The 15,595-nt window shown below is 43.3% G+C and overlaps 1 protein-coding gene across 4 annotated transcripts in view; it reads left to right on the forward strand.

Moving 5' to 3' along the window:
- Window positions 1-3,242: 3,242 nt before the first annotated feature.
- Window positions 3,243-15,595, forward strand: part of LOC106592529 (protein Jade-3) — a 62,044-nt gene continuing 49,691 nt past the window's right edge. Inside the window, exons 1-4 of one of the 4 annotated variants that reach the window (XM_045687223.1) lie at window positions 3,243-3,452; window positions 11,060-11,197; window positions 13,261-13,319; window positions 14,163-14,222. In XM_045687223.1, the coding sequence (XP_045543179.1) occupies window positions 14,174-14,222 (49 nt within the window). In that variant the 5' untranslated portion in view covers window positions 3,243-3,452; window positions 11,060-11,197; window positions 13,261-13,319; window positions 14,163-14,173. Of the gene's footprint in view, window positions 3,453-3,513; window positions 3,757-11,059; window positions 11,198-13,260; window positions 13,320-14,162; window positions 14,223-15,595 lie in introns of those variants that run through there. The other 3 variants (XM_045687222.1, XM_045687225.1, XM_045687226.1) reach the window with 3 other exon arrangements.

The following is a 15,595-nucleotide window of genomic DNA, read 5'->3' on the forward strand; positions in this document are numbered from 1 at the left end:
TTCAAGTCCCGCCACTACCATGCTTCACCGTAGGGATGGTGCCAGGTTTCCTCCAGACGTGATGCTTGGCATTCAGGCCAAAGAGTTCAATCTTGGTTTCATCAGACCATAGAATCTTGTTTCTCATGGTCTGAGAGTCCTTTAGGTGCCTTTTGGTAAACTCTAATGTAAATGTGAATAAGGTATTTCTGTTTTGTAAATCTTTTTACATTTGCCCAAACTTCAAAAACACTGTTTTTGCTTTGTCATTATGGGGTATTGTGTATAGATTGCTGAGGATTTTTATTTATTTAATCAATTTTAGAATAAGGCTGTAATGTAACAAAATGTGGAAAAAAGTAAAGGGGTCTGAATACATTCCAAAGGCACTGTGTACTTCCTAAATTGCACCCTATTCCCTTTCTAGTGCACTACTTTTGACCAGGGTAGTGCACTATAAAAGGACTATGGTGCCATTTGGGATGGACAATATATTGTAATATTTTGTATTTGTTGAAGGAATGATATGATTGGACTTTGTAAAAATGCTTCCTTTTTTGTATCTGCTTCTTTTGTAGAATCAAATGGAACATGTTTAATATATTTGTCAAAAGATGATAGATTTTATGTTCTGTGGTGTGTTTTATTTTAGATTTTAGTGTGGCGTCATTGTGGGAAATGTTCTTGTTATACCGTACAGACTTTCTGAGGGTAGTTGGCTGGCAATGACCATAACCAGGTATAGATAGTAAACAGATATAAAGTTGAAGTTGGAAGTTTACATACACCTTAACCAAATACATTTAAACAAAAATGTATCGCAATTCCTGACATTTAATCCTAGTAAAAATTCCCTGTCTTAGGTCAGTTAGGATCACCACTTTATTTTAAGAATGTGAAATGTCAGAATAATAGTAGAGAGATGTATTTATTTCAGCTTTTATTTCTTTCATCACATTCCCAGTGGGTCAGAAGTTTACATACACTCAATTAGTATTTGGTAGCATTGCCTTTAAATTGTTTAACTTGGGTCAAACGTGTCGGGTAGCCTTCCACAAGCTTCCCACAATAAGTTGGGTGAATTTTGGCCCATTCCTCCTGACAGAGCTGGTGTAACTGAGTCAGGTTTGTAGGCCTCCTTGCTCGCACACGCTTTTTCAGTTCTGTCCACAAGTTTTCTAAGGGACTGAGGTCAAGGCTTTGTGATGGCCACTCCAATACCTTGACTTTGTTGTCCTTAAGCCATTTTGCCACAACTTTGGAAGTATGCTTGGGGTCATTGTCCAATGGAAGACCCATTTGCGACCAAGCTTTAACTTCCTGACTGATGTCTTGAGATGTTGCTTCAATATATCCACATAATTTTCATTCCTCATGATGTCATCTATTTTGTGAAGTGCACCAGTCCCTCCTGCAGCAAAGCACCCCCACAACATGATGCTGCCACCCCCGTGCTTCACGGTTGGGATGGTGTTCTTTAGCTTGCAAGCTTCCCCCTTTTTTCTCCAAACATAACGATGGTCATTATGGCCAAACGGTTTTATTTTTGTTTCATCAGACCAGACATTTCTCTAAAAAGTACGATCTTTGTCCCCATGTGCAGTTGCAAACCGTAGTCTGGCTTTTTTATGGCGAGTTTGGAGCAGTGGCTTCTTCCTTGCTGAGCGGACTTTCAGGTTATGTCGATATAGACTGTTGATATAGATACTTTTGTACCTGTTTCCTCCAGCATCTTCGCAAGGTCCTTTGCTGTTATTCTGGTATTGATTTGCACTTTTCGCACCAAAATACGTTCATCTCTAGGGGACCGAACGGGTCTCCTTACTGAGCGGTATGACGGATAAGTGGTCCCATGGTGTTTATACTTGCGTACTATTGTTTGTACAGATGAACGTGGTAGTTTCAGGCGTTTGGAAATTGCTCCCAAGGATGAACCAGAATTGTGGAGGTCTAGAATTTTTTTTTCTGAGGTCTTGGCTGATTTCTTTTGATTTTCCCATGATGTCAAGCAAAGAGGCACTGAGTTTGAAAGTAGGCCTTGAAATACATCCACAGGTACACCTCCCAATTGACTCAAATGATGTCAATTAGCCTATCAGAAGCTTCTAAAGCCATGACATCATTTTCTGGAATTTTCCAAGCTGTTTAAAGGTACAGTCAACTTAGTGTATTTGATTTTGACCCCCCCCCCCCTTTGTTCAGGGACACATTATTCCATTTCTGTTAGTCACATGTCTGTGGAACTTGTTCAGTTTATGTCTGTTGTTGAATCTTGTTATGTTCATACAAATATTTACACTTGGTAAAGTTTGCTGAAAATAAACGCAGTTGACAGTGAGAGTAGGTTTATTTTTTTGCTTAGATTATATGTTAGTTGGCTGACAATGGCCATATCCAGGTGTAGCAAACAGATATACAACATGTAATCCACTTCAGACCTTCGTCCTTCACATCTTGATTAAACTTAATTGCAGAGAAATGTCAACAAACTAACATACACACATTTTTTTTGTGTGTCAGGATCAAATTATTGTTGACTGAAACGGATACGTACACTGAGTGGACAAAACATTAGGAACACCTTCCTACTATTGAGTTGCACCCCCCATCATTCATCGGGGCATCGACTCTACAAGGTGTCGAAAGCGTTTCCACAGGGATGCTGGGAACATGTTGACTCCAATGCTTCCCCACAGTTGTGTCAAGTTGTCTGGATGTCATTTGGGTGGTGCATCATTCTTGATGCACACAGGAAAAAACGATTGAGTGTGAAAAACCCAGCAGCGTTGCAATTCTTGAAACACTCATAATGGGGCGCCTGGCACCTACTACTATACCCTGTCCAAAGGCACTTAAATATTTTGTCTTGCCCGTTCACCCTCTGAACGGCACAGACACGTTCCCTGTCTCAAGGCTTAAAATTCCTTCTTTAACCGGTCTCCTCTCCTTCATCTACACTGATTGAATTGGATTTAACAAGTGAACATCAATAAGGGATCATATTTTTCACCTGGTCAGTTTATGTAAAAAGCAGATTTTCTTTATCTTTTGTATACTCAGTGTATTCCAAGTATTATATATTATCAACAAAAAAAATTAAGTGAGATATACAGTTCAATATATTTGACAGAATATCACCAGTATAGTTCAGTACAGTAGCGCAGAGACCGTATATATATATATATATATATATATATATATATATATATATATATATATATATATAAATCCATGCCATTTTACAGTACAGTGTTGACCACACAGCCCCAAACCAGGCGGAGTGTACGACCCAGCGGACAGGATGGTACACTAGCCCTGTTCTGCCGTGATGAGGACAGGTTGCTGCTAACTGGGAAATACTCTCACCAAAAAATACCCTTTTACCCTGAGTCTGCGGTGTTTATATGTGAGGAACTGGGTGAAAGAAATCCCGAGTGTCAATAAGCTGCAGAATTGACCGCTGACCCCCCAAGGTAAGGTCGCTGCTTGCCCCGTGGTTCAGCCTAGGCTGTATGGCCTGCTAGCTCGCTAACTTCCTCTCTCATGCAGATATTTCACCCTCGTATGGCACAAATTATTCATGTGATACTCGGTCACATCGATACTCGAATGGAGTTTAAGGTGGGAATTTAATTTAGACATTGAGAAATGCCGCCGGGAGCTAAAATGAAGTGTTATTTTGGCATCGCCAGGGGCCGGAACGGTGCCGTGTTCCACGTCATGCAGCGAGGCCGGAGGTGTGCGACCAGGCCGCCGGTATTTAGTCCCAGTCTGGATGTGGGTTTTATCTATCTACCACTACAGAGGCAATATGCATGGTTTTAAAACATTTCTATTATGAATAACTGGTCTATCTACCACTACAGAGGCAATATGCATGGTTTTAAAACATTTATATTATGAATAACTGGTCTATCTACCACTACAGAGGTAATATGCATGGTTTTAAAACATTTAAATTATGAATAACTGGTCCAGCTACCACTACAGAGGTAATATGCATGGTTTTAAAACATTTCTATTATGAATAACTGGTCTATCTAACACTACAGAGGTAATATGCATGGTTTTAAAACATTTCTATTATGAATAACTGGTCTATCTAACACTACAGAGGTAATATGCATGGTTTTAAAACATTTTGACCAGTTCTTCATAATATATCTACAACTACAGAGGCAATATGCATGGTTTTAAAACATTTCTATTATGAATAACTGGTCTTTCTACCACCACAGAGGTAATATGCATGGTTTTAAAACATTTCTATTATGAATAACTGGTCCAGCTACCACTACAGAGGCAATATGCATGGTTTTAAAACATTTCTATTATGAATAACTGGTCTATCTACCGCTACAGAGGTAATATGCATGGTTTTAAAACATTTATATTATGAATAACTGGTCCAGCTACCACTACAGAGGCAATATGCATGGTTTTAAAACATTTATATTATGAATAACTGGTCTATCTACCGCTACAGAGGTAATATGCATGGTTTTAAAACATTTATATTATGAATAACTGGTCCAGCTACCACTACAGAGGCAATATGCATGGTTTTAAAACATTTATATTATGAATAACTGGTCCAGCTACCACTACAGAGGCAATATGCATGGTTTAAAAAAAATTATATTATGAGTTACAGGGGCTGGGGTTTGTTGATTTAGTTTTTATTTCCATTACTGTGATTCCATATGACTGTTTAGCTAGTTATATATCATATTGGGTTAGCCTGCGCTTAGACTTGTTAGTTGATGGTGAATAACGTAGTAATAAGTTAGACAACGCGTCCTGCCATAGTTATAAGAACCAAAAAAACACAATGGTTTATGCACTTTATTCTCATGAAAATAACTTTCCTTTTTTTGTAATTGACCGTAGTTTTAATCTATGGAACTGGAGTAGCAAAGATATTGATAACTAACCCAATATAGACCATAACTAGTCGTTTTCCATATCGGGCAGAGCCAAGCAGCAGCTAGTGAGATCCTACTGTCTTAATACTTCTGTTTGTCGTGGCTTTCCTTCTAAACAATGTCATTGTTTAAAACTTTAGCGTAGGGTAAAGTCTACAAAATGCAGTCCACTATGTTTGTTATAGATTCTAGTTTTGGAAACAGAAAACTGTATGGAGATTTAAAAAATAAATTAAAAACGGTTTAATCTATGAGGAGATTTGTAGCATAACGGCCATCTTGCTCCATCTTCTCCCACTGCCGACTGGACTTCCTCTCGGCACCATATTTGGTAGTGAGACCGGATGCATCACATTTATACATCCGGTGGAATATCTGGCTTATTGTTCTGTCTGTGGAAGTAGTTTCAGAGGACTTCTGGAGGAAACAAAATATTAAACTTCTTTAGGAAAACCTCCTAATGTTGTAAACAAACATCATTATGTTGTCGTCTAGTCACGAGTAATTTATTTTCCAAAGCTATGGCACACAATATTTTACATACAGCAGGTTTTTAAAGGACCAAAGAGTTTGGATTGCTTCATGTTTTCATTTTTTGCCATGGAAAATATATTGCGATTATTGGTATCATCCCGGCCCTACTAATGGTATACAGCTATGAGCAGAATTTACTTTTCCAGAGTTCCTTTAAAAACATATATTTTTGTATAGGTGTAGAATAGCAAAGGCTTGAGAAAGCCACATTCTCACAGGTGGTACTTCAGGTGTGGACCATAATAACAATATTTATTGTTGTCACGTTCTGACCAGTATGAGGGTTATTTTGTTAGTGTAGGCTGGTCAGGACGTGGCAGAGGGTATTTGGTTTATGTGGTTCGGGGTGTGTGTATTATGTAGAGGGTAGTTGATTTATGTATTTCGGGTTTTTTTGGTCACTGCTCTATGTTAGTCTATTTCTATGTTCTTTCTAGTTGGTCTGTTTCTATGTTTAGGTAATTGGGGTGTGGACTCTCAATTGAAGGCAGGTGTTGTCTAGTTGCCTTTGATTGAGAGTCCTATATATTAGGGTGTGTTGGTGTTTGTAATTTGTGGGAGGTTGTTTCTTGTTTTGCGTGTGTGAGCATGACAAGACTGTTTTGTTGTTCGTGAGTTCTTCTTTTGTTATTTTGGTGTTTTCTTGGTTTAAATAAATACAAGATGAGCATCCACATTCCTGCTGCGTTTTGGTCCTCCATTCCAGACAACAACCGTTACAATTGTGTAAAGGCAAACAGGTTTAAAGTAGGTTCTATGAAGAAAAAGAATAGAAATGTAGTGGTATGATTATGGAGGTGTGTTTGGGGTAGACCCATTGGCATATATTCGTCACCGAATGCATGTCCAATGTGTCTCTCCCAAACATGTCAACGCATCATAGGATGAGGAAACTTCTGTTAAATAAAATAGAATATATGGCGGAGATTAAACCTCTCCACGAACAGTAGGATTCGTAAATAGATTTTTTAAAATCTTTAAGTCATTTGAAAACGTAGTTAATCGACTTTCTATGAAGTGTCTTAAGTTGTAGGTAAACATTTTTTTTTTGTAACTTTGTTGAGAAAGTCAATCTTAGTTTTTATCTGTTGGAACGATTTTAAGAGTGTACTGAGTAAATAAAGGCTTACGGTCAGCAATTCTCTTCGTCTTCCAGTCCAGAAGTCCAATACTCCTTATTTGGGGGGGGGGATCTTGATTTAAGGGCAAACGGTGACCAGAGTGATACATCGTCTGAAATCTGCATGGTACCTCCTTGCATGTTTCCAAGTTAAGAGTGTATAATGTACTGTTATAATTGTCAGATAAGGCCTGGATCTTTTCAATGCTATTAATACATGGTAAGGAAGCTAATGCGCTTGGCTGACATGCTATTGATTCCATCCCAACCTAAATTGTGTGGCGTCTGTCTAGGCACCAACTAATCATGTGTGCAGACCAGTAATATAGTTGTAGTTTTGGCAAAGAGATCCCTGCTAAATCCTTAGGCTATATAGATTTCTTATTGTTCCAAATATATTTCGATTGCCATTCATTTTTTGACAAAAGGACTGAGATAGATGGCTAGGGGATATTTTGGAGTAGATCATTTAGCCCGATGAAGGATATTCATCCTGACTGGGTAACGGGCGTCGTATAGAGGGGACCAAGGCACAGCGTGTTCAGTGCTCATAACTGTATTTTAATGAAAACGAAACACTTTGACAAAAACAAACAAAACGACCAGCCAACAGTTCTGTCAGGTTACACAAACCAAGCAGAAAACAACTACCCCTCGAAAACCAAGTGCGAAAAAGGCTGCCTAAGTATGGCTTCCAATCAGAGACAACGATAGACAGCTGCTGCCTCTGATTGGAAACCATACCCGGCCAAAACATAGAAACACAAAAACAGAATGCCCACCCACCTATCACACCCTGACCTAACTAAACAGAGAAACAACAGCTCTCTTAGGTCAGGGCGTGACACTGACGACATTAACCCTGCCAAAAAAAGAGTTTGGTAGGGTAGACCAGTTAATCAGGTCCTGTTTAATCTCTGTTAGCAAAGGCATGGAGTAACACAAGTATTTTAAACCTGTTTCAGTCTTTTGGAATGGAGATAACGTTTCTAAGTTGATTGTGGAGGGGATGCCTGGTTACCTAATATGGCAACTGCTCTGCCTCCGACCGCAAGTCACTACAGAGGGGAGTGCGTACGGTCCAGTACATCACTGGGGCCAAGCTCCCTGCCATCCAGGACCTCTATACCAGGCAGTGTCAGAGGAAGGCCCTAAAAATGGTCAGACTCCAGCCACCCTAGTCATAGACTGTTCTCTCTGCTACTCCATGGCAAGCGGTACCGGAGCGCCAAGTCTAGGTCCAAGAGACTTCTAAACAGCTTCCATCCCCAAGCCATAAGACTCCCGAGCAGCTAATCAAATGGCTACCCAGACTCTGCATTGCCCCCCCCCTTCTACACTGCTGCTACTCTCTGCTGTTATCTATGCATAGCCACTTTATTAACTCTACCTACATGTACATATTACCTCAACTTGCCCCTGCACATTGACTCTGTACCGTAATACCCTGTATATAGCCTCCACATTGACTCTGTACTGGTACCTCCTGTATATAGTCTCCACATTGACTCTGTACCGTAATACCCTGTATATAGCCTCCACATTGACTCTGTACCGTAATACCCTGTATATAGTCTCCACATTGACTCTGTACCGTAATACCCTGTATATAGCCTCCACATTGACTCTGTACCGTAATACCCTGTATATAGTCTCCACATTGACTCTGTACCAGTAACCCCTGTATATAGCCTCCACATTGACTCTGTACCGTAATACCCTGTATATAGCCTCCACATTGACTCTGTACCAGTACCCCCTGTATATAGCCTCCACATTGACTCTGTACCGTAATACCCTGTATATAGCCTCCACATTGACTCTGTACCGGTACCCCCCTGTATATAGCCTCCACATTGACTCTGTACCGGTACCCCCTGTATATAGCCTTCGCATTGACTCTGTACCGTAATACCCTGTATATAGCCTCCACATTGACTCTGTACCGTAACACCCTGTATATAGCCTCCACATTGATTCTGTACCGTAATACCCTGTATATAGCCTCCACATTGACTCTGTACCGTTACATTTACGTCATTTAGCAGACGCTCTTATCCAGAGCGACTTTCAAATTGGTGCATTCACCTTATGATATCCAGTGGAACAACCACTTTACAATAGTACATCTATCGGTAATACCCTGTATATAGCCTCCACATTGACTCTGTACCGGTACCCCCTGTATATAGCCTCCTCATTGACTCTGTACCGTAATACCCTGTATATAGTCTCCACATTGACTCTGTACCGGTAACCCCTGTATATAGCCTCCACATTAACTCTGTACTGGTACGCCCTGTATATAGCCTCCACATTGACTCTGTACCGGTACCCCCTGTATATAGCCTCCACATTGACTCTGTACCGGTACCCCCTGTATATAGCCTCCACATTGACTCTGTACCGGTACCCCCCTGTATATAGCCTCCACATTGACTCTGTACCGGTACCCCCCTGTATATAGCCTCCACATTGACTCTGTATCATAACACCCTGTATATAGCCTCCACGTTGACTCTGTACCGTAAAACCCTGTATATAGTCTCCACATTGACTCTGTACCGGTAACCCCTGTATATAGCCTCGCTATTGTTATTTTACTGCTGCTCATTCATTATTTGTTACCGTAAAAAAAAAAAGAAGAAATACAATTATTTTTCTTAACGGCATTGTTGGTAAAGGGCTTTTTAAGTAAGCATTTTACTGTAAGGTCTACAACTGTTGTATTCGGGCACTTGTGACAAATAAAATTAGATTTGATATTCAAAGGTAAAGCCATGGATTTATCCAAGTTAATTTTGTACTCTGACAGGTTACCATATTCAGATATAATGTCTATTACTGCAGTGACAGAGGGCTCTGGTTTAAACGTATAAAAGCACATTATCAGTAAATAGTGAAATTCTGTGCTCTTCCTCACCTTTTTGAAATCGGACAGTGTGGTTAGATTAACGAGAGTCTTGTCTTTAAAATGGTGTAAAATAGTCATATGTTTGAGAAATTGAAGTAATAGCATTTCTAAGGTATTTGAATAACGCGCCACGGGATTCCACTGGCTGTTACGTAGGTGGACGAAATCGTCCCACTGGCCCTAGAGAAGTTAAAGACAAGACTCTCGTTAATCTTACCACACTGTCCGATTTCAAAAAAGCTTTACAACGAAAGCAAAACATTAGATTATGTCATCAGAGTACCCAGCCAGAAATAATCAGACACCCATTTTTCAAGCTAGCATATAATGTCACAAAAACCAAAACCACAGCTAAATGCAGCACTAACCTTTGATGATCTTCATCAGATGACACTCCTAGGACATTATGTTATACAATACATGCATGTTTTGTTCAATCAAGTTCATATTTATATCAAAAAACAGCTTTTTACATTAGCATGTGACTAGCATGTGACTAGCATTCCCACCGAACACTTCCGGTGAATTTACTAAATTACTCACGATAAACGTTCACAAAAAACAGAACAAATATTTTAAGAATTATAGATACAGAACTCCTTTATGCAATCGCTATGTCCGATTTTAAAATAGCTTTTCGGTGAAAGCACATTTTGCAATATTCTGAGTAGATAGCCCGGCCATCACAGGCTAGCTATTTTGACACCCACCAAGTTTGGTACTCTCCAAACTCAGATTTACTATAAGAAAAATTGGATTACCTTTGCTGTTCTTTGTCAGAATGCACTCCCAGGACTTCTACTTCAATAACAAATGTTGGTTTGGTTCCAAATAATCCATAGTTATATCCAAATAGCGGCGTTTTGTTCGTGCGTTCAAGACACTATCCGATGGGTAAAGAAGGGTGACGCGCCCGGCGCGTTTCGTGACCAAAAATTTCAAAATATTCCATTACCGTACTTCGAAGCATGTCACACGCTGTTTAAAATAATTTTTTATGCGATTTTTCTCCTAAAAAAGCGATAATATTCCGACGGGGATACCCTGTTTTCGTTCAAAGATGTAAACATGGGGTCGTCTCGTGCACGTGCGCACCAGTCTCATTGTTCTCAGATCGACCACTTACCAAATGCGCTACTGTTTTTCAGCCAGAGACTGGAGAGTCATCATTCAACGTTCTGCCGCCTTCTGAGAGCCTATGGGAGCCGTAGAAAATGTCACGTTACAGCAGAGATCTTTTGTTTTGGATAGAGATGATCAAGAAGGCCAAGAAATGATCAGAGAGGGCTATTCCTGTTTGGAATCTTCTCAGGTTTTGGCCTGCCATATGAGTTCTGTTATACTCACTGACACCATTCAAACAGTTTTAGAAACTTTAGGGTGTTTTCTATCCAAATCAAACAATTATATGCATATTCTAGTTACTGGGCAGGAGTAGTAACCAGATTAAATCGGGTACGTTTTTTATCCGGCCGTGCAAATACTGCCCCCTATCCCCAACAGGTTAACTGCCGCTGATGGGTCAGAATAAAGTAATTTTACTAAATTAATAAAATGGGTACTGAGATTTTCTTTTTGGTCTGGAAGTAATGTAGGCGGACCAACATTGCTTTGGGAGGGTGACCGGGCTGTTATTTTGCCGCTAGTGAACGAAGCGCCCTATCGATGACTGGGGGCCTGTCACACGTCTCTCCGCCGTTGACGTCTTGCAGGAAAGAGGACTAGGTAGGATTGCGCCCTTCCGTCCCTTCTGGGATTCCGACCACACATATAGTACCAGTCAAAGTTTGGACACACCTACTCATTCAAGGGTTTTTCTTTATTTTCACTGTTTTCTACATTGTAGCATAATAGTGAAGACATCAAACTGTGAATTAACACATTTAGTAACCAAAATGGCGTATCGCTGCAGAATGCTGTGGTAGCCATGCTGGTTAGGTGTACCTTGACTTCTAAATAAATCGCTGACAGTGTCACCAGCAAAGTACCATCACACCTCCTCCTCCATGCTTCACGGTGGGAACCACACATGCAGAGATCATCCGTTCACCTACTCTGCGTCTCACAAAGACACAGCGTTTGGAACCAAAAATCTCAAATTTGGACTCATCAGACCAAAGGACAGATTTCCACTGGTCTAATATCCATTGCTCGTATTTGTTGGCCCAAGCAAGTCTCTTCTTCTTATTGGTGTCCTTTAGTAGTGTCCCTCCCAGCCCCCTTCCAGCAGGATCATATTGTCTAGTGGTCCCAGCCCCCTACCAGCAGGATCGTATTGTCTAGTGGTCCCAGCCCCCTACCAGATGGATCGTATTGTCTAGTGGTCCCACCCCCCTACCAGATGGATCGTATTGTCTAGTGGTCCCAGCCCCCTACCAGCAGGATCGTATTGTCTAGTGGTCCCAGCCCCCTACCAGCAGGATCGTATTGTCTAGTGGTCCCACCCCCCTACCAGATGGATCGTATTGTCTAGTGGTCCCAGCCCCCTACCAGCAGGATCGTATTGTCTAGTGGTCCCAGCCCCCTACCAGATGGATCGTATTGTCTAGTGGTCCCACCCCCCTACCAGATGGATCATATTGTCTAGTGGTCCCAGCCCCCTACCAGCAGGATCGTATTGTCTAGTGGTCCCAGCCCCCTACCAGCAGGATCGTATTGTCTAGTGGTACCAGCCCCCTACCAGATGGATCATATTGTCTAGTGGTCCCAGCCCCCTACCAGATGGATCATATTGTCTAGTGGTCCCAGCCCCCCTACCAGCAGGATCATATTGTCTAGTGGTCCCAGCCCCCTACCAGCAGGATCGTATTGTCTAGTGGTCCCAGCCCCCTACCAGCAGGATCGTATTGTCTAGTGGTACCAGCCCCCTACCAGATGGATCATATTGTCTAGTGGTCCCAGCCCCCTACCAGATGGATCATATTGTCTAGTGGTCCCAGCCCCCCTACCAGCAGGATCATATTGTCTAGTGGTCCCAGCCCCCTACCAGATGGATCGTATTGTCTAGTGGTCCCACCCCCCTACCAGATGGATCGTATTGTCTAGTGGTCCCAGCCCCCTACAAGATGGATCGTATTGTCTAGTGGTCCCACCCCCCTACCAGATGGATCATATTGTCTAGTGGTCCCAGCCCCCTACCAGATGGATCATATTTTCTAGTGGTCCCAGCGCCCTACCAGATGGATCGTATTGTCTAGTGGTCCCAGCCCCCTACCAGATGGATCATATTGTCTAGTGGTCACAGCCCCCTACCAGATGGATCATATTGTCTAGTGGTCCCACCCCCCTACCAGATGGATCGTATTGTCTAGTGGTCCCAGCCCCCTACCAGATGGATCATATTGTCTAGTGGTCACAGCCCCCTACCAGATGGATCATATTATCTAGTGGTCCCAACCCCCTACCAGATGGATCATATTGTCTAGTGGTCCCAGCCCCCTACCAGATGGATCATATATAATATACATATATATTGACAGGGTTCTCCTATTGACAGGGTTCTCCTACCCACAGCTAATGACAGGGTTCTCCTACCCACAGCTATTGACAGGGTTCTCCTACCCACAGCTATTGACAGGGTTCTCCTACCCACAGCTATTGACAGGGTTCTCCTACCCACCGCTATTGACAGGGTTCTCCTACCCACAGCTATTGACAGGGTTCTCCTACCCACAGCTGTTGACAGGGTTCTCCTATTGACAGGGTTCTCCTATTGACAGGGTTCTCCTACCCACAGCTATTCCATCTATGGACTCATAATGACATGAACTGTTGTAATCTGTCTACAGGGATGAGAGGAGTTTGGTTGGAGTGCTCCAGAGGACGACTTTGTGACGTGACATTTATGGTGAGTTGTCTCCGTGCTGCTTCCTGATGTGTCGTAATTGTCTCTGGCCCCCTCCCAGTTAAGGGGGAGTGATGAGCTCTACAGCAGAGTCTCTGGCCCCCTCCCAGTTAGGGGGAGTGATGAGCTCTACAGCAGAGAGTCTCTGGCCCCCTCCCAGTTAGGGGGAGTGATGAGCTCTACAGCAGAGAGTCTCTGGCCCCCTCCCAGTTAGGGGGAGTGATGAGCTCTACAGCAGAGAGTCTCTGGCCCCCTCCCAGTTAGGGGGAGTGATGAGCTCTACAGCAGAGAGTCTCTGGCCCCCTCCCATTTAGGGGGAGTGATGAGTTCTACAGCAGAGAGTCTCTGGCCCCCTCCCAGTTAGGGGGAGTGATGAGCTCTATAGCAGAGAGTCTCTGGCCCCCTCCCAGTTAGGGGGAGTGATGAGCTCTACAGCAGAGAGTCTCTGGCCCCTTCTCGTGCCCTTCCTCGTGCCTCTCCTCGTGCCTCTCCTCGTGCCTCTCCTCGTTCCCCTTCTCGTGCCCCTTCTCGTGCATCTCCTTGTGCCCCTCCTCGTGCCCCTCCTCGTGCCCCTTCTCGTGCCCCTCCTCGTGCCCCTCCTCGTGCCCCTCCTCGTGCCTCTCCTCGTGCCTCTCCTCGTGCCTCTTCTCGTGCCCCTTCTCGTGCCTCTCCTCGTGCCCCTCCTCGTGCCCCTTCTCGTGCCCCTCCTCGTGCCTCTCCTCGTGCCTCTCCTCGTGCCCCTTCTCGTGCCTCTCCTCGTGCCTCTCCTCGTGCCCCTTCTCGTGCCTCTCCTCGTGCCTCTCCTCGTGCCTCTTCTCATGCCTCTCGTGCCTCTTCCCCCTGTAGGATACGTCAGGATGAAACGTCTCAGGTCTTCAAGCAGCAGTGACAGTTCTGACAATGAGAGTGAGTTCACTTTCTGCATAAACTTCATGACCTAAAACGACATGTGATTGTTTAGAATTTTTTTTTTATACCTAGTTGTCTTCGGAAAGTATTCAGACCCCATGACTTTTGACACATTTTGTTACGTTTACAGCCTTATTCTAAAATGCTGAGGAAATGTTATTTAATACAATCTACACACACTACCCCGTAATAAAAGAGAGAACCAACTTTTTTGACATTTTGATTGGACTCCACCTGTGGTAAATTCAACTGATTGGACATGATTTGGAAAGGCACACACCTGTCTATATAAGGTCCCACAGTTGACAGTGTATGTCAGAGCAGAAACCAAGCCATGAGGTTGAAAGAATTGTCTGTAGAGCTCCGAGACAGGATTGTGTCGAGGCACAGATCTGGGGAAGGGTACCAAAACATTTCTGCAGCATTGAAGGTCCCCAAGAACACAGTGGCCTCCATCATTCTTAAATGGAAGACGTTTGGAACCACCAAGACTCTTCCTAGAGCTGTCCGCCCGGCCAAACTGAGCAATCAGGGGAGAAGGTCCTTGGTCAGGGAGGTGACCAAGAACCCGATGGTCACTCTGACAGAGCTCCAGAGTTCCTCTGTGGAGATGGGAGAACCTTCCAGAAGGACAACCATCTCTGCAGCACTCCACCAATCAGGCTTTTATTGTAGAGTGGCCAGACGGAAGCCACTCCTCAGTAAAAGGCTCATGACAGCCCGCTTGGAGTTTACCAAAAGGCACCTACAGGACTATCAGACCATGAGAAACAAGATTCTCTGGTCTGATGAAAAAAGATTGACCTCTTTGGCCTGAATGCCAAGCGTTACGTCTGGAGGAAACCTGGCACCATCCCTACGGTGAAGCATGGTGGTGGCAGCATCATGCTGTGGGGATGTTTTTCAGCGGCAGGGACTGGGAGACTAGTCAGGATCAAGGGAAAGATGAACGGCGTAAAGTACAGAGATCCTTGATGAAAACCTGCTCCAGAGCACTCAGGACCTCAGACTGGGGCGAAGGTTCACCTTTCAACAGGACAACGACCCTAAGCACATATCCAAGACAATGCAGGAATGGCTTCAGGACAAGTATCTGAATGTCCTTGAGTGGCCCAGCCAGAGCCCGGACTTGAACCTGATCTAACATCTCTGGAGAGACCTGAAAATAGCTGTGCAGCGACACTCCCCATCCAACCTGACAGAGCTTGAGAGGATCTGCAGAGAAGAATGGGAGAAACTCCACAAATACAGGTGTGCCAAGCTTGTAGCGTCATACCCAAGAAGACTTGAGGCTGTAATCGCTGCCAAAGGTGCTTCAACAAAGTACTAAGTAAAGGGTCTGAATACTTATGTAAATGTGATATTTCATC

The sequence above is a fragment of the Salmo salar genome, chromosome ssa10 (genome assembly GCF_905237065.1).
Source record: "Salmo salar chromosome ssa10, Ssal_v3.1, whole genome shotgun sequence".
NCBI classification, from domain to species: domain Eukaryota; kingdom Metazoa; phylum Chordata; class Actinopteri; order Salmoniformes; family Salmonidae; genus Salmo; species Salmo salar.